Below are 19,974 nucleotides of genomic sequence, written 5' to 3' on the forward strand. Positions count from 1 at the left end.
GGTCTTCGGAAAATACCCATTGACAGTGATAGAACTGGTCACCGTGCTCGCTGGGCTCTTGAACTTGATCCTTTTGAGTGGACTGTGATTCATAAAGATGGCCACCGCCACCTCAATGCGGACGCACTGTCACGTCGCCCTGTCACTGGTGAAACCGTAGAGCAGGACACAGTCTGCACTGCTTCTGCTACCTTGAAACCTGAAGAGAGGTGCGTAGGTCCTGCAGGCCCGCCCAACCATAGTCCCTGCAGTACTGACCAAAAACACATTCCATGCAATGACTTTCCTGATCCACCACTGCAGTGTGCAGCGCTATCTGTTTCATCCACATTTGTGCTTGAGCTGCCTGAAGATGATCTCAAAAGTGAACAACAAAAAGATCCTGTACTGTCAGAAGTCATTGGCTGGAAAGCTAAGGGTCAGAAACCACCCTACTGGTGTATGAAAAAATGCCCACCTCAGGAAAAAGTGCTATGGCATGAGTACTCTAGACTTACCTTTCACAATGGCTTACTCTGTCGTAAAGCTTTCAACCCGTCCCAAAAGTCAGTGTTGCATCAGTTGGTTGTTCCTGAATCTTTAAAAGATACTGTCCTACAGCTGCTGCATGGCAACCCAGTGTCCGGTCACCTATCAGCAGATAAGGTCCTGAAACGTGCTCAGCAGCTATATTACTGGCCATTCATGTCACGTGACATCAGAATATGGTGCACACAATGCACTCCATGTGATGCCAGACGGAATCCCACACCTCATCACAGGGCTCCAATGAAAACAATTGTTGCTGCGGAGCCATTTCAAAAGGTGGCAGCTGACATACTTGAACTCCCCATTACGAGTCGTGGCAACAGGTACGTGCTCGTTGTTCAAGACTATTTCTCGAAATATGTCAATCTCTATGCTATCGCAGACCAACGTGCCACAACAGTTGCAAAATGCCTGTTTGACAACTTCATCTGTCAGCACGGCGTCCCTGAAATGCTACACACGGACCAAGGACGTCAGTTTGAATCTGACCTGGTGAAACATCTGTGTCAGCTGCTAGGCATCCAGAAGACACGGACCAGCCCGTATCACCCTCAATGCGATGGGATGGTCGAGAGGTTCAATCGAACACTTATTGACCAGTTAGCTAAGTTACTCCTTCAGCAGCCTGGCGAATGGGATGACTGCCTCAATCAAGTTGCTTTGGCTTACAACACCAGTCCTCACTCTACCACGGGGTTTACGCCATTTTTTCTCACACATGGACATGAGGCACGGATGCCTGCTAATATGCTGTTGCCTACCAACATGTCAGCATCATCTACTTCTGTTTCTCCTGCTGACTACGTCACCCAGTTGACTCAGAGACTTCAGTCTGCCTTCAGCACTGCTGCATGGAACAGAGATTGTGCCCACAACCAGCAGAAACAACTGTAAGATAGGGGCATCAAACACACTCCTTATGTTCCGGGTGACTTGGTGTGGTTAAATGACCCCACTACAGCAAAGCAGAAACTTGGTCCACATTGGAAGGGCCCCTTTGAGATATTGGAGTGCCTTGGAACAGATGGAGAAAACCCTGGTGTCACGTACAGGATTCGCTACCTCCTGGACCAATCAGACAAGACTCAAATTGTTCACTACAATCGTCTCAGGCCATACAAAGCACCTGTCCCTAAAGGTGGAACCAACTCACCTGCTGGTGACATACCTGTACAGCCCCAGATTCCACAGTTGACTGCATTATCAGGTGCGTTGCCCTTCACAGCTTCAAAATCTGCAGCTGAAGGGAGCTGGAATGTTCAGGGCCGCAGCCCTGCAACCTCATCAGACCCTCAGGTTTGTCAGCCACCACCTCTAAACCAGTCACGACCCCATTCCCACTCTCCTTTGTCCCCTTCTCCTCGGTCTGAGACTGTAACGACTTCCCCCTCTGGCCATGTGGTGATACACCAATCAGACATTGTCCCTTCAACTCCTCATCGAGTATCTGGTGTTTCACGGCGATGTGGGAGACGTCAAGTTGTGCCTCCCAGATACCTCAAGGACTATGTTTTGAACTGAACTTGTTTTTGGTTTTGCTGTTGTGTTATTGTTGTCCCCTTTGCTCGCAGCATGTTGGGTTTTTTTTTCCCTTTTCTGTAGGGAAACGGGGACGTTTCTTATGTGAGGGGGGGAGGAAAATGTAAAGTGTAGAAGTAAATTTAAATGTAATTTGATATACAAAGAGGTGTTTACAAAGGTTATAAAGTGAGTTATGTAGCTATTTGGTGGTTACGTGTTTTGATATTTACATGTTTACATGTTTGAATGTTTAGACATGCATGTTCAAACCAGTAATAAGTATGTGTTATATCTACCTGGTTGTTTTCCCTGTTTTGATCTGAGTATAAGATTTCCTGGCTTCTGAGAGGCCAGTGAAGTATTCACGAGGGCGGCACACAGGAAGTGTGGGTTGTTGTTGCCGTGTGCTAAAAGTAAAGAGGCTGCTAAAAAGTTATCCGTCTCCGTCTTGCTGTTCCTAATTATTCAGAGAAATTCCAAACCATCTAGTGAACCCTCACGTTACACATGCATGAAAAAACCACAAATTTTCTGTTGACAACTTTTGACACATGGGAATAGAACATCTTTCGCATCCCCACACCAGGTGTTTTCCGGTTGTTCTTCTCACCTTCGCTTATCTCTGGAACATCAGCAACACGTCCTAGAACAAACTATACTTATGCAGGCACAAAAATGCAGTTACAAGCAAAATATGTCTGAACTCTTACCTAGACCTAAGTTCACCTACTCTGTATGTGTATGTGTACGTGCAATGTGTAGCTTTTATGTAGTTACTATGGACTTACTGCATACATATTATTACAATTTGGGCTATAACGGTTGTATTGATGTATAGGAACATGAAATGCTCCCAAAAATGGCTCTACAGCATGTAAAAATGTAAAGATGAGCTCTGGTGGAGTTGGTTCTATGGTAGGTCTTAAAGGGTTACCAGTTTTAACTTAAGATTCTGGCTTTTCTGGCAAAATACATGTATATTTAAAAGTTGATTCAGGATTTACTGAATCGATATTGCTTTATAGAAGCTACTCACTTCTCTCTATCTGCATGCACATTCACAGGTACACACGCGAAGGAGTACAGGAATACGTGTGTCTGTTGTTAATTACATGGAGACTTTCAGAGTTGCGCAGACTTTCTTTTTTTGTTTGTTTGTTTGTTTTCTTTGCACTGACTGTTTAACATAATACTTGCTGATAAAAATTGGAGCACAACATTCACACTGCATTCTCCAAATAAATCAACAAAAAATTGTTTTAGTTAGTGTGCTGGTTTCAGTTAGTGCTCTCCATATGGTCTGTATGCCACTGATCTCTGTTGAAAAAATGTAAAATATTAAAATAAACATCAATAATTTATGTTCAGTTACCACAAGTGGAGACTTGTCAAATAAATAATCTGACAACAAATACCTGACTTGTTTCTTTACTTCCTTTTTTTTTTTCTTTATCAATGCAACAAACCATGACCACCACCCGCATGTCTCGTTGTCTGCACTTGATTCAGCTTCTATTTCTACATCATTTAGTTCGTGAGCTTTAGTGCATATTAAATAATTTGTGTCATGGTGATTTTTTTCCTTCTCTTTTGGTTCTTCTTTTCTGCTGCTCTGACTCACTTTGTTTTAATCCTATGGGCTTGAATCCATTTTTTATCTGAGATTTATTTTCAATATTGCCTCTTTATTTTTGACACGTCTCTCAGAGCAGCCCTGTTAGAATTTCTCTATGGTTACACTTCCTCTCAACTTGTGACTGTGAAGGAATGATGGACACAAGCACACAGTTCGCACTTTGTGTATTTATTTGTTGTTTCTTATATTGTATTCTTGTGTGAGCTTTTCAGCTGCCAGCCACCCACACAACCCCACCTCAGGTCCTGGTACATACATTATAAGAGAAAAATAATGAACTGATTGAGCTCAGGTGTGTGTCAGCCATCTCCTGCAGCAGAGCTCAAAGCAATCCCTTACCACACTGAGAAGACATGAACAACACCCACAGGTCTCATTTGTTTTGCTGTATTCTGAACCTGCAGCTTCTGCAGGGACAACCACACTTGTCTCATTTGTTTCACTGTTTTCTGAACCTGCAGCTTCTGCAGCGGCGCACACACTTGTCTCGTTTGTTTCACTATTTTCTGAACCTGCTGCGTCTACAGAGCCAACCACACTTGTCTCATTTGTTTTACTGTTTTCTGAACCTGCTGCTTCTGCAGGGACAAGAACACTTGTCTCGTTTGTTTCACTGTATTCTGAACCTGCTGCGTCTACAGAGCCAACCACACTTTTCTCGTTTGTTTCACTATTTTCGGAAACTGCAGCTTCTGCAGGGACAACCACACTTGTCTCGTTTGTTTCACTGTTCTCTGAACCTGCAGCTTCTGCAGGGACAACCACATGTTACGAGTTCAAAATTGGGGATGGAGACAAGAGAAAAAACCACAATAACAACACTGGTCCGGCCGGGTTAAGTCAAACGATGATTTTAATAGTCACACGCGTGGGAGATGGACACTGCATTCAGACAGCCTCAGATCTCAAAATGGTGGAGCATTAATCAAACTCTTATAGCCTCTGGTGCCCCCACCTTATCATAAAAGCCTAAACATTCGCATGCTTTTCTCTCACACGGCGCCTAAGCTATGACCTTGGCTCCCCGTTTTATCTGCTCCTGCTGAGATGGGGCAGAAAACTCCAGCATGTTCCGTTCTCTTCTAATCAGACAAATAAGGCGATGACTTTCTGCAAACAGTATTTCTTATAACATCATAAAACAATATCATTCATCCACAATAAATCAGCAGTCTAATGTAATGCAAATCAGTTTAACTAATGCAATAGTTATCAGCTTCTTCTAATTCAGGAGAATGATGCCAACTAAAACTACATAATAATTCACAATCTTTAATTAGGGGTATAACATGGCATAAAATAATATTATAATTTAACACACACTTGTCTCATTTCTTTCACTATATTCTGAACCTGCAGCTTCTGCAGGGAGAACCACAATTGTCTCATTTGTTTCACTGTTTTCTGAACCTGCAGCTTCTGCAGGGACAACCACACTTGTCTCGTTTGTTTCACTATTTTCTGAACCTGCTGCGTCTACAGAGCCAAGCACACTTGTCTCATTTGTTTCACTGTATTCTGAACCTGCTGCTTCTGCAGGGACAACCACACTTGTCTCGTTTGTTTCACTATTTTCTGAACCTGCTGCGTCTACAGAGCCAAGCACACTTGTCTCATTTGTTTCACTGTATTCTGAACCTGCTGCATCTGCAGGGACAACCTCACTTGTCTCGTTTGTTTCACTGTTTTCTGAACCTGCAGCTTCTGCAGGAACAAGAACACTTGTCTCATTTGTTTCACTGTATTCTGAACCTGCGTCTACAGAGCCAACCACACTTGTCTCGTTTGTTTCACTGTATTCTGAACCTGCGTCTACAGAGCCAACCACACTTGTCTCGTTTGTTTCACTGTATTCTGAACCTGCAGCTTCTGCAAGGACAACCACACTTGTCTCGTTTGTTTCACTATTTTCTAAACCTGCTGCTTCTACAGAGCCAACCTCACTTGTCTCGTTTGTTTCACTGTTTTCTGAACCTGCAGCTTCTGCAGGAACAAGAACACTTGTCTCATTTGTTTCACTATTTTCTAAACCTGCTGCTTCTACAGAGCCAACCACACTTGTCTCGTTTGTTTCACTGTATTCTGAACCTGCAGCTTCTGCAAGGACAACCACACTTGTCTCGTTTGTTTCACTATTTTCTAAACCTGCTGCGTCTACAGAGCCAACCTCACTTGTCTCGTTTGTTTCACTGTTTTCTGAACCTGCAGCTTCTGCAGGAACAAGAACACTTGTCTCATTTGTTTCACTGTTTTCTGAACCTGCTGCTTCTGCAGGGACAACCACACTTGTCTCATTTGTTTCACTGTATTCTGAACCTGCGTCTACAGAGCCAACCACACTTGTCTCGTTTGTTTCACTATTTTCTGAACCTGCTGCGTCTACAGAGCCAACCACACTTGTCTCATTTGTTTCACTGTTTTCTGAACCTGCTGCGTCTACAGAGCCAAGTACACTTGTCTCATTTGTTTCACTGTATTCTGAACGTGCTGCTTCTTCAGGGACAACCACACTTGTCTCGTTTGTTTCACTGTTTTCTGAACCTGCGTCTACAGAGCCAACCACACTTGTCTCGTTTGTTTCACTGTTCTCTGAACCTGCAGCTTCTGCAGGGACAACCACACTTGTCTCATTTGTTTCACTGTTTTCTGAACCTGCAGCTTCTGCAGGGACAACCACACTTGTCTCGTTTGTTTCACTATTTTCTGAACCTGCTGCGTCTACAGAGCCAAGCACACTTGTCTCATTTGTTTCACTGTATTCTGAACCTGCAGCTTCTGCAGGGACAACCACACTTGTCTCGTTTGTTTCACTATTTTCTGAACCTGCTGCGTCTACAGAGCCAAGCACACTTGTCTCATTTGTTTCACTGTATTCTGAACCTGCAGCTTCTGCAGGGACAACCACACTTGTCTCGTTTGTTTCACTATTTTCTGAACCTGCTGCGTCTACAGAGCCAAGCACACTTGTCTCATTTGTTTCACTGTATTCTGAACCTGCTGCTTCTGCAGGGACAACCTCACTTGTCTCGTTTGTTTCACTGTTTTCTGAACCTGCAGCTTCTGCAGGGACAACCACACTTGTCTCATTTGTTTCACTGTATTCTGAACCTGCAGCTTCTGCAGGGACAACCACACTTGTCTCATTTGTTTCACTGTATTCTGAACTTGCTGCTTCTTCAGGGACAACCACACTTGTCTCATTTGTTTCACTGTATTCTGAACGTGCTGCTTCTTCAGGGAAAACCACACTTGTCTCATTTGTTTCACTGTATTCTGAACCTGCAGCTTCTGCAGGGACAACCACACTTGTCTCATTTGTTTCACTGTATTCTGAACTTGCTGCTTCTTCAGGGACAACCACACTTGTCTCATTTGTTTCACTGTATTCTGAACGTGCTGCTTCTTCAGGGACAACCACACTTGTCTCATTTGTTTCACTGTATTCTGAACCCGCAGCTTCTGCAGGGACAACCACACTTGTCTCATTTGTTTCACTGTTTTCTGAACCTGCAGCTTCTGCAGGGACAACCACACTTGTCTCATTTGTTTCACTGTTTTCTGAACCTGCAGCTTCTGCAGAGCCAACCACACTTGTCTCATTTGTTTCACTGTTTTCTGAACCTGCAGCTTCTGCAGGGACATGTACACTTGTCTCGTTTCTTTCACTGTTTTCTGAACCTGCAGCGTCTACAGAGCCAACCACACTTGTCTCATTTGTTTCACTGTATTCCAAACCTGCAACTTCTGCAAGGACAACCACACTTGTCTCATTTGTTTCACTATTTTTTGAACCTGCTGCGTCTACAGAGCCAACCACACTTGTCTCGTTTGTTTCACTATTTTTTGAACCTGCTGCTTCTACAGAGCCAACCACACTTGTCTCATTTGTTTCACTGTATTCTGAACCTGCTGCTTCTGCAGGGACAACCACACTCGTCTCATTTGTTTCACTGTTTTCTGAACCTGCAGCTTCTACAATGACAACAACACTTTTCTCATTTGTTTCACTATTTTCTGAACCTGCTGCGTCTACAGAGCCAACCACACTTGTCTCGTTTGTTTCACTGTATTCTAAACCTGCAGCTTCTGCAAGGACAACCACAGTTGTCTCGTTTGTTTCACTGCATTCTGAACCCGCAGCTTCTGCAAGGACAACCATACTTGTCTCATTTGTTTCACTATTTTCTGAACCTGCTGCATCTTCAGAGCCAACCACACTTGTCTCATTTGTTTCACTATTTTCTGAACCTGCTGCATCTTCAGAGCCAACCACACTTGTCTCATTTGTTTCACTGTATTCTGAACCTGCAGCTTCTGCATGGACAACCATACTTGTCTCATTTGTTTCACTGTTTTCTGAAGCTGCAGCTTCTGCAGAGCCAACCACACTTGTCTCATTTGTTTCACTATTTTCTAAACCTGCTGCGTCTACAGAGCCAACCACACTTGTCTCATTTGTTTCACTGTATTCTGAACCTGCTGCTTCTGCATGGACAACCACACTTGTCTCATTTGTTTCACTGTTTTCTGAACCTGCTGCTTCTGCAGAGCCAACCACACTTGTCTCATTTGTTTCACTGTATTCTGAACCTGCTGCTTCTGCATGGACAACCACACTTGTCTCATTTGTTTCACTGTTTTCTGAACCCGCAGCTTCTGCAGGGACATGTACACTTGTTTCGTCGTCTGAACTTGATTCAACGTCTATTTCCACATATTCTATGACTCCCTGAACATCATTATCACTTGAATTTGTAACACTGATCATGTTCAGTGTATCACTGTGATCACTGTGTGTGTTTCCATGTTCATGACTCTTATTATCTTTTAGTAGGTTTTCTTTTCTATAATCGTCCACTTTTGTATTATTTTGATCCAGACCATCACTTCCAGTGGTTTCTTTGTCCTCATTTTGTTCTTTGTCCAGAGGATCTACGTTACAGGGGTTGTTAGGTGATCCCTCTGCTTCTCTTAATTTAGGAGCCTTTGGATTATGCTCCATGTCTGTCTCCTCCCCCTTTTCTTGCTTTCTCTTCCTATCTTGAGTACCAGTATCTGCAGCATGAAACACAAAGTAGAAACAAAATCATTCAGGCACCAAACAGCTGAAGAAACCACAACAAGAATATTTGCTGTTACCTTTCTTTTTCCTGTAAAACAGAAGATATGCAGTCTGGGACCTAGTGGAAAAATATGATATGTAATAAATGTGTTACTTTCACATGCAGTGATGTGTTTAGCTAACATTTTATAACAGATTTATTTTTGGCAGCAGTGTTTTCCTACAAATTAATATGTGTCTGCATATTTTATATTTTTCTAACAGTGCAAATATTTAAAGATACACCTGTTTAGATTTTTTCATTAATTTTATTGTTTTGCTTTGCACAGCAGAGATTTGGGGTAGAGTTGAATTAACTACATAGACAATCTGCAGTTGTGATTATAGAACAGTGTTATACGATACTTCAGCATGTAGAACAGTGAAAAAAGTGTATTGAAGGCATGTCTAGTATATACTTATGTGAAAGGTTAAGAAATAATTGGAAAATAATGTACAGTGGAAATAAAAAGTACAAAAAAACTTACCTCTTAGTGTTACCGAACTGGAATTGCTGATAATCAAGCTGATGATGTAAAAAATAATCAAGTATAACATGAAGGATATGTCCCTGTACATGTAGTTGTATAAAGGAGTAATGCAGGAACATATTTTAGTATCAACAGTGAATAAGTGATCAGTCTTACCTCTGTGACCCTGGTATCATCAAACTGATACCATCTGTCTCCATGTTCCTCCTGGATCTTGATTGTTGCGGTGTAATGTCCTCCTCTCAGATCCCCAAAATGATCCACAGACGCATACAGTTCATATGTCTGACACTGATTACCAAAGGAAAAATGGCAAATATGAGAATGACTGAAGAAAATGAAATGGATTATGATTAAATACAAAATATTCTGTAAATATACCTCTGGTATCTGCAGGGTTTTAGGAAACTCCACAGAACAGTTGATTTTGATGTATGACATGTAATTATAGTTGAACTCAAACCTCTTCAGCAGCAGACACAAAACATCTGGTTGATGCTTTATTTCATCTCTCTGAATGAAATTTTTTTAATTCACATCAGTTTTATTTATACAGCACCAAATCACAGCAACAGTCGCCTGAAGGAATTTTTCTTATTTCCCAATATGTGTTAATATGTTTAAAAAAAAATGTTTAAAAAAAATTCACCATAGTAGCATCAACTTTGTCACCACACTGATCACAGTACAGCCGATTTTCTCCACAGAAATCTGAAGGTTTAAAAAACTCCTCAATTCCTTTTACCTGAAAAAATACACTCATGTTAATTAAAATCGGATCGAACAAAGACGTGCTGACCAGGGAAGTGACGTAACGAATTTAAAAGATTTTAAACATGACCTACTAACTTTATCATTTCACAGTCAAGGGGTAAGATCTATTGTCTAATAGAGCCAAATCTAAAGCAGTGAACATATACACAGCTTCTCATGTTAGTATTCATTTGGACTGCAAAGGAGGAGCTGATTTACATATTTTTTAGCCAAACCAGATACCCTATAAAGAATTGCCACAGCAGTTCTTTTGTAGTTTTGCCTGTGTATACCAACAAAATGGATTGAAAATCAGTAAATATGTGACTGAAGTGCAGACTGTGCAGACATTGATTCAAAGTGTTGAATCTTTATTTTATAGCTTATTATTGTAATTTCCATTTAATTTTAATTATAAAACCCAAAGACATGCTAGTGCATGTCAGGGAGACCATGATTAGGCTGAAAAACCGACTATCTTCAAGTTTCCATTTTTTTCACAGATCATTGCTGCACATTCTCCTACTAAATATCAGATACTTTAGACAAACCAGAAAAGTCATAAGGGTGGACATATATAGTATATACCTATATTCTTCATAATGATTCCTTTCCACTCATTAATATCAAACAACAGTGGGAGACTGAGTTGAAAGTACAGCTTCAGACTCCTGGTGGGACAAAGCGCCTTGCAGAATCCACTTAAGCAAAGCTAAATGTTAAACTTTATGCAGTGCATAGAATAAAACAGTCATCAGTTACTCAGGAAAATATAAAAATATTATATATCTTTTACTGGAAAAAGCATGTAAGCTCAAAACGTTTTTCACAGTTGTCATGTCCTGGCAGCCAGAAACATGCAAAGTGCATGCGAAGTTTGCAGCTTTTCAGATCCTTACCACACTGTAGTCTTCACTGCAGGAATTCACCAGTGGAAGAGGAAGATGCCAAAATGGTGCATCTCCATCAGTCTGTATATGACCTTTAGAACAGGTGGTCTTGTTTGCTAACTGACCGTGGAAGATCTGAAAATATAAATGCACATAACCTGTTCATTTCATTTGAGTTCAGTTTCAATTAGATTGGACTTGCTCACAACAAAAGTTGTCCAAAGCATTTTATATTGTAAGGCGAAGACCCCACAATTAAAAAGTAATATTTTGATCCAGTGTATAGATACCCTTTGACATCGATGAAGACCTTACCTGTGATGCATCAGTGCTGGTCATTCTTAAAACCCTCTCAAAGTAGTCTGCAGCATCACGCTGTTCATACACTGTGATAAATGCATATAATTAAAAAAAAAAAAAAGAAGTCATCTATTCTTAACATACAATTTTCCATTGTTATAATAATTGAATAATTAGATCAATAACAGTAATGTTTTATGTATATAACTTTATTTTAATAAAGTCATACAGTACTCAGGAGATTACATTAAAAAAAATTAATTGGGTGGTTGTCACTGTAAATAACCGTAAATACTTTTATTTAGTTCCTTATTTTGGCACTTATGGCCGTTATCTACTATCAGCTTCCTGTCTGAGTTTTGAAGCTGTGAAACTGTTGTGGGGGCCGTTTTAGTGGAAATCACTGGAGTTTGAAGTGTGATGGTTTAAAGGAGACCATGGAGATTTCTTTTGTCAGTAGCCCCCTTGATAGAGGCACAAGGTATGTTCATGACGTAGATAAGGACATGTTTAGATGTTTTGTGTGACAGAGGCTACATTCATTAAATTTTATGTAGAAGATAACTTTATGTTGTAAGCAATGTTCCCTCTAGTTTTTCATGTGTCTGAGCAAACACACAAACTCCCTGAGCGATCCCTTGGACCGCTGTGAGCAACAGCAGACGTGTGCACTGTGGTCACGCCAGCATCAAATCCATCCAAATTACATGGTTTATTAAAATAATCAAATTACAGCATTTACAATCATGCTAGACTACTTTTAATTAACTGCTTTAGCCCACTTACAATAAAAAAAATGTTCATGACCTGTGTAGTATGTTAACACTTCTGGAAGTAAAAATAACTTGAACTCCAATTCTGAAAACATAACTTTCTTTTTTTTTATATAAAGCGTATAAAGAGTATGATTCTGTGGTGTTGGAGAGAGTCCTGTAACTCTCTGTCTGCAAAATACAGTATATAATGACCAATGTTGGGCAATTAATAGTTACTTATTCAAAAAAGTTACTGAGTTTTGCAAACAACAAAGTTTTTTTCCGCTGTTTACCTAAAAATGCTGCCAAGGCGTTTTTTAACTCATTCACTGCCAGCCATTTTCAAATCAGGTAACTCCCCACTGCCAGGGTTTTTGAGCATTTTTACTCATTTTTGAAGAGCCACAGAAAACTGTGTGTTATGATCATATAAACGCTGAACCTACCAAAATGAAGAACAGACTCTCTTCTTTCATCCAAAAAAAAAGCTTGTTTCTACCATTTTACTCTGATCGCACTACCTAAATCGCACTACTGCCACTTGCAGGTCGATTTTGTCATTACATACCATGAATGCAAGTCTGATATTCACTGACAAGCTGCCCGGGGTTGTATTCTAGCCCCTCCCATTGAAAAACGTAATTGACGTCTATAGACGTCAATGGCAGTCAACGTAAGTTTTTCAATTGACGTCTATAGACTTCAATGGCAGTGAATGAGTTAAATTAACATTTCAAACTATTTACAGAACAATCAGCTGTTCTGCATCAAATCGGATGCCACACAAATGTTTGTGCCACTCCAAAAAATAATTTCTGTCCACTATGACATAAAGGAGAACAACAGCCTGATACCTGTAGGCCTGACAACAGGAAATGTATCACTCCTGTGTCCTGTACTGACACACACGACAAAGCTATTGAGTACACTACACACTAACTACACGAGATTCGCGCTAAACGTCGCAAATCTGTCACATCACAAAACACAGCCGTCACCCCACCCCCCAGGCGGAGAGTGCTTTCGAGCGTTTTCCTTATAAAACGCTGTTTTACCGTTTCTTCACGCATTAAATATAAACAACGATAGTATTAAGGAAAAACAAACATTGCATATTTTTTTAATCATAACTCTGGTTTTACGTGGCCTATCAACACAATTTAAAAACTGGTATAAAGTCCAGACTTTTTCCGTCAATCGTTCCATCTGTCCTGCTCACATCTCCACATTGTCATTAACGTTGCTTCACTTTACATCAGTCATGCCACTTTCCTAGCTAAAACACCGGTGTCCGCACATAAGGACTCTGTCAGCCTGTCAACAACGTTGATTAGCTGCGTATATACGAATGTAAATCACGAGATTGGCTGGACTATGGGATAAGGTGGCATCATTCTAATTCCATACAGGAGCAGCCAGTCACTTACTGACTAACACTGCAAAACAGAATTGTTTTAATTTTAATTTCAATTCAGGTTAGATTAGAGACCGTGACAACAGTGCGCAATTGCGCATGCGCGCACCTTAGAGGGAACATTGGTTGTAAGGTTTACGATTGTAACAGTGTGGATTTTTAACTTACTTGCTGTTTCTGTCTATACATCCCCAGCTCTTACGGTGAGATTGATGGTTTACTGCTATTAAACCTTCCAAACTTCATCAGTAAAGTGTCACATTTACAAGATTCTAACTTGTTATTTGAACAAAATAACTTTATGTTTCTAGCTGAAGGTAATTAAATCATATAGGATCTGCATTAAATTCAGCAACTTAATTTGTTCTAGTTGAGGTGACATGATACAATCTAGTAAGAGGGGTTGGTTGCCTGGACTCATGAAATTCACAAGATCACACAAGATTTCAAACCACAGGAAAATCACTGGGATTATAAGAGGCAGAAAACCATACACACACAACATGTATGCTGTTACTATCTATTGTGGTTTAATCATAGCTGTCCTACGTTTTTGAATACTATATTGACGGTGGTGAAGTGGTTAGCACTGTTGCCTTAAAGCTGGGTTCAAATTTACCATTGGAGTGAGTTTGCAGTGGGTTCTCTCTGGATATCTGGTTTCCTCCAATACTTAATTACGTTAATTGGTGATTCGAAATTACCCAAAAGTGTTAATGTAAGTGTAAATAGTTGTCTCTCTCTCTCTCTCTGTGATAGGCTGGCACCTGTCCAGTGTGTACCCTGCCTCTTGCTCTATCACATCTGGGATAGACCACAGCCTCCCATGAACCCTCATGAACTTAAAATAATCATGGAAAGGACTTCCACATTAATAAATGGCTTTCTATTAGCATTAAGCATTTTTGTAGGACTAACGTAATTTGCATGGGTTGGATCAACTCAATTAAATTAGGCTGGACTCACCTGCAGTAAATAAGTTGATTCATCATTGTTTAATTAAGTTGGTCCAACTCAAGTAACTCAATTAAGTTGGAATAACAGAACTACATAAGTAATTTAATCATGTGGAAATTCTCTCCATGATTTCTTTTTATGTTCATTCAAAGAGTTATTTTTTTGAGTGTATACTATTCAAGTTTTGTTGTTCTGTACCGTTCTCAATGTCCAGCTTCTGTGTTATATTAAATGTTTGAGCTTCATGTTCCTGTAAGTCATCAAATAAGGTATTCAGATATTGATCAAGGAACTCAGGGTGACGATTTTTCTGTTTAGAGTTCCTAAACAGAAAGGGAAGATGAGTGATTAAAAATGCACAATAGACTTCATATATAGCAAATATAGAATCATGCTTAAAGTTGGACAACAAACTTTTTCACAGCCTTTCTGAAGTCTTCGGTCATGAACAGCACCTGCAGCACACTGTTCAAGTAACTTGTGGATCCTTGGTTTATCAGTCCATGGTACCTGTCAGCTGATGGGAAGAGAGAATGCATACAAAGAAGATATATATTTAAAACATTAGTCTCGATCATAAAATAACCAAAGAAAAATAAACCAAAAACCCATTTATATTTTATAATTTCTACATTAGGAGTTTAACTGGGCATTTTCTTTTTCAATATTAATATTACTCTAAAATATCTAATTTGCCAATTCTAGTCAAATTCAGTAGTTTGATGTGATTTACTGATTGGGAAAGCAATGTGCCCAAATTTACAGTGCGGGGGGAGGAGGGGAAGAGTCAATAAGTTACTGCCTGTAAACCTCCAAAATACATTACGCCAGGGGCAGAGCGTGGGGGTGGCTTACTGGGCTTAAGCCCGGGTTGTTTTGTCAGAAGCCCGGGGTCTTTTGGAGTGTAATTTTTTCATAGTTAGATGCCTGGCTGACAACTGTATAAAACAAAAAGTACACACAATATTCGAAGCACATAGTGCACACTGTGGGAATTTACGACTGTGCGTGAATCCCCCCTGATATTGGTATGATCCGAGCTCAGGCACTAAGCGACTGAGCGAGGGGGCGGGGCAGCTGCTGCCTGCTGTGAGTGCGCTGTTGGAGAAACGGAGCCAGCCGTACTAAGGAGAGCTTAAGTTTGACCAGGTACGAAAGCAAATCATTCGTACCGTACAAATAATGTAAATATGACGGTGAATCACGAAACATTGATATCAAACTGATCACTTGACCAATATTACGTTACTTGCTCTTCAAGTGAATCAACAAATGGCGAAATGAAAAGCCGAACAAATGCTATTTTTTTTAGAGAGTCTTACGTGTGTTTATTTCATATTTTCAGTTCTTACCCTCCCCGACTAAATCGGTTTCAGTTATGTACTGAAATATAAGAATGGGCATTAGAGGGTTCTTTCAAAGAAAAAACTCAGGTAAATGTTATTTTATATATTATGCTTTGGATGTTGTTCAGTATATTTCTATGCAAAACAAGAGGGATTTCAGTACAAAGCAGGATATTCACATTTGTAACCAGATATTTACATACACTTTAGGGAGAAAACATAAAACATTTTTACTGTACAACATCAATTTAGATTAAACTTTTGTTTTAGATAAATATTGAAATATCTTTTGAATTAGTTAAATGTCAGAATAAAGAGAGACAGAGCTGTCTATTTTTTATCACTTTGATCAAATTTAGGAGTACATATACACTAAGTTTGTTAATTAATAAGAAAACTCCAGACGATTCCATCCTGAGCTGAAAAAGCTTCTGATAGGTTAGTAGAGTCCATGTGAGTAAATTGGTGGCACAGCTGTGGATGCATATAAGGCAAAACACAGAGCCTGTTTCTTTGACATGGGAAAATCAAGAGATGTCAACCAAAACACCAGGAAAAGAACTGTGGAGCGCCATAAGTGTGGCTCAGTTTTGAATACAATTTGGTGCCATTTGCAATTAAGAAATACAGATAGTTTCTCTCTTTACTCTTAAAGTTAACAAATATGTTTTTTATATTTATCAATCTAAAAAAATAAACATTTAGTCTGATTTGATGTTACAATTAAAAAAGTGTTTGTGTTTTGATCTGAAGAGTACATAAATATGTGGTTTCAACTGTATATTTGATGATTGTCAGCACAAAGAGGGAGAGAGAGGAACAGAGAGGGAGATGGAGAATGAGGACAGAACAGAGGTGGAACAAGAGCAGGTGAGACACACATGTTAGTCAAATGGTTGTTTACCAAAAGTATCACCATATCATGGGTACTCGTGTATCTCGTACCTAGTGTTTCTTTTTAGGTTTGCTATTTTTCAAATTCTACATTTATTAAGTTATGCAGGCTTGTTTGCACAACAAGGCTAAATAATGATATAAACTTTTCTAAATCTAAATAGTGGACTTTGGTAGAATTAAAAAAATAAGTGTAGTGCAGGTCTATGATGATTTTTAGTGCTACTATCATCTAGTTCTGATTCTGGTTCTGTCTTTGTTAAATCCTCAGTAGTCCTGATTTTGAACTGTTGTAGTCCTGTTTTAATTCCGGATCAGTTCTGGGTCTGGTTGAATTGGGGTTTAGTCCTCATGTCTTGATACAGCCCCAATTTTGTTCTGCCTTGCTGCTTAATTAAAAAACTAGTTTAAGGTGTCCTGCACATGTGATATATATTTTTCCCTATATGAAGTCATTCTTTTTTGAACAAAACTCAAAACAGAGCCTATTAATCTTTCAGTCATTTCTAACCCCCCCCCCCCCCCCCCCCCCCCCCCCCCCCAAAGAAAAAAAACAAAAACAAATCCTGCATGCATACTCAGAGCGTTCTCACTCCCGAGGCGTAACATGTCGACGTTTTGTCACGTCCCGCGGCGTTCCTGAGGAACGCGAAAGGAGACCTTCGGCGTTCTTATGGTACGCGGCGGGTTATGGCTGGAATCCAGTGAATGACACTCCCGCGGTAATAGACGTTCCAGCCCTGTATTCCAGCCCTAAACCTAACCTTATCCCTAGCCCTAACCATAACCTTATTCCTGACCTTAACCAGGTCTTTAATGATGTTAAATAGCGTGTTTCTAAGCGATTTGAAGAAAAAGAGCGAACATGTGTAGATTCAGTCCAGACGGTTCTCATATGTCCTCTTTTTTCCGAGGTCGTCATTTAGGAACGTGGTGGGTAGCCGAAAACGTAATATGGTGACGATTTGTCACCTAGCGTAAAATGTTACGCTTTGGGAGTGAGAACGGGTTGGCATACTACCCTTTAGGGCTAAGCCCCGGGTGTTTCAAATGTCTGGCTCCGCCTCTGCATTACGCTGACCCATAGATCAGGGCAATTTAAGCCTGGAGCATTGCCAGGAGTATAGTGGCCTCCGTAACTGGTAAACTACAACAAGCAAAACTCTCTCTTAAAGTCCAGTGTCTGTCCAAACTAAGTAATCAGACTAGTTCAGGAAATTGGTTAGAAAAAGAATTGGAACATAACTTCAGGAATCCTGAGAGAGATCTATAAATCAGCAATGTTCTATCTATTAAAGATTTGTTGATGAAGGCTAAACGGAAAAAAAGCCAGCACTCTAGGTACACCAGTGCTAAAAAGAAAAAACGGAAACATCGAAATTCCTGGATAAATGTACTCCAACAATACGTTTAAGAAGGAAAACAAAAAAACAAACAAACAAAAAACTTCGAAATATTTTCTGAAATATTTGAAATATTTGCTGTAAACAATACCTGTGTCCGCTCCGCTCATTGCAATCACTTCACTTCTGCACTGCTGAAGAAACTGCCCCCTAAAAAGAAATAAACCGCAAATGTTAGCGATTACGCTATACAACAACACATACAATCCTTCCTTCCGATTAATTCAAAGCATTACCCTGGATCCTTTGGAAACTACTGAGTTTATTCTCACGCAAACAAACTAACTGCGACCTGCAGATCCAGTGCTTTAAAAAAAACCCGGAACACTTTCACTTTCTCTTTCTCTTAGGGTGGAGTTGTTGCAATGTTGCATTCATGCTGTGTTGGAAATCTCGAAATCATCAAAACACAGCTAGATGATTGACAATTATTTACACTTTTCAGAACCCGGTTATTTAAAATGTGTTAATGACAGTAACATCAGGAAGAAGGAACACGAGAAGCTCGAGAACTACCAGGGGCTCAGAAAAGTGCTCGAGAAGATGTGGAGGGTGAAGGTGAAGGTGGTCCCAGTGGTAATCGGAGCACTAGGTGCACTGACTCCCAAGCTAGGCGAGTGGCTCCAGCAGATCCCGGGAACAACATCAGAGATTTCTGTCCAGAAGAGCGCAGTCCTAGGAACAGCTAAGATAATGCGCAGGACCCTTAAACTCCCAGGCCTCTGGTAGAGGACCCAAGCTTGAACTATAGACCGCCCACAGGCACGAGAGGGGAATTTTTACATTGTACTGTATTTTAAAGATAGTCATAGCCAACACGGTGACAAAAATCATAAATTTCAAGTGTAAGTACTCAACTCCAGTACATCAATGAAAAAATCAAATAAATCTTCATGTTGTGTCAATATTTAGAACTCGTTTCTACTAAGAACATCAACGAGGTGACCTTAAATCTTTAACATTTCAGGGCCAGTACAAATTTAAGGGCCCAGCTTTAAAGGATGGTACGCTATATAAGTGTGATGCAGTGTGGTCCTACCAAGAGGTGCGCAGGCTGGCAGTACTAACAACAGAAAAGATAGAGTAATTTTAAGAGAACATCGCCATCCTAGCTGCCACAGAGTACTGCAAATTTAAAACTGTAAGTGTCCAACGTCTTGATAGATTCTCAATCATCCAGGAAAGTAAATCTCCAAAAGTTGATTCTGTTCATCTGGACGTAGCGTTTTGTGGGAGAAACATTTCGTCACTCATCCAAGTGACTTCTTCAGTCTCAGCTGACTGCAGGTTTCCCCAATCTTATAAACAGTACATTTGCATAATGACTGAAACCAGCCCACTGAAGGAACAATGGGCTGGGAGGTCAGTTCCTTAATCATAATTATGCAAATTCTCATGACCATTGGTCAACAACCACTGATCAACAACCACTGACCAAAACCCACTGATCAAAGACCACTGATCAATGGCCATGAGTACCATTCACCGAGAATTGGGGAATGGCTGAAATCACAGCATTGTAAGATGGCGAAAGATGAGAAGATTTTGTCACTACTCAGTGATGAAAATACTTATGAGCCCCTGAAACGAAACCCAGGAAGTGGCTACAGGAAGAGGGTGATAGACTGTCTGAAGCAGTTAGAACAAGACAAGGCTATCGACTGGACCTCATACCACAGGCTGTACCCAGGGGAGTCTACACCAAGTCTGTATGGTTTACCGAAATTACATAAACAGGGTGCACCTTTAAGACCGATTGTCTGCATGATCAACTCTGTCACCTATAACATCTCTAAGTTTCTGGCTTCGATCCTTGGAGGGCAAGCGGACGAGTAGCGAGACAAGCGGACATAATGCACACAGACCAAGGCTAACACAATAAAACAGGAAGTGGAACAGGCAGTAGATAAACAGTGAACGTGAACTGAAAATACTGGGTCACCGACACATCAAACCCTGACAAGGTCAGTAAGAATCTGAATCTG

At 40.4% G+C, this 19,974-nt stretch overlaps 1 protein-coding gene across 1 annotated transcript; it reads right to left on the reverse strand.

The window, feature by feature from the left end:
- Positions 1 to 1,747: 1,747 nt before the first annotated feature.
- LOC143416735 (uncharacterized) lies at positions 1,748 to 18,306 on the reverse strand. The gene is made up of 13 exons (XM_076882229.1): positions 18,226 to 18,306; positions 18,081 to 18,139; positions 14,761 to 14,863; positions 14,545 to 14,669; positions 11,236 to 11,306; positions 10,930 to 11,055; positions 9,927 to 10,022; positions 9,659 to 9,790; positions 9,434 to 9,568; positions 9,275 to 9,312; positions 8,825 to 8,865; positions 7,491 to 8,740; positions 1,748 to 1,975 (listed from the first exon to the last, which is right to left on the reverse strand). The coding sequence occupies exons 2-13, from the start codon at positions 18,097 to 18,099 to the stop codon at positions 1,748 to 1,750; spliced, it is 2,364 nt and encodes a 787-aa protein (XP_076738344.1). The 5' UTR covers positions 18,100 to 18,139; positions 18,226 to 18,306.
- Positions 18,307 to 19,974: the final 1,668 nt, after the last annotated feature.

The sequence above is a fragment of the Maylandia zebra genome, linkage group LG3 (assembly GCF_041146795.1).
Source record: "Maylandia zebra isolate NMK-2024a linkage group LG3, Mzebra_GT3a, whole genome shotgun sequence".
In the NCBI taxonomy this organism is placed as follows: domain Eukaryota; kingdom Metazoa; phylum Chordata; class Actinopteri; order Cichliformes; family Cichlidae; genus Maylandia; species Maylandia zebra.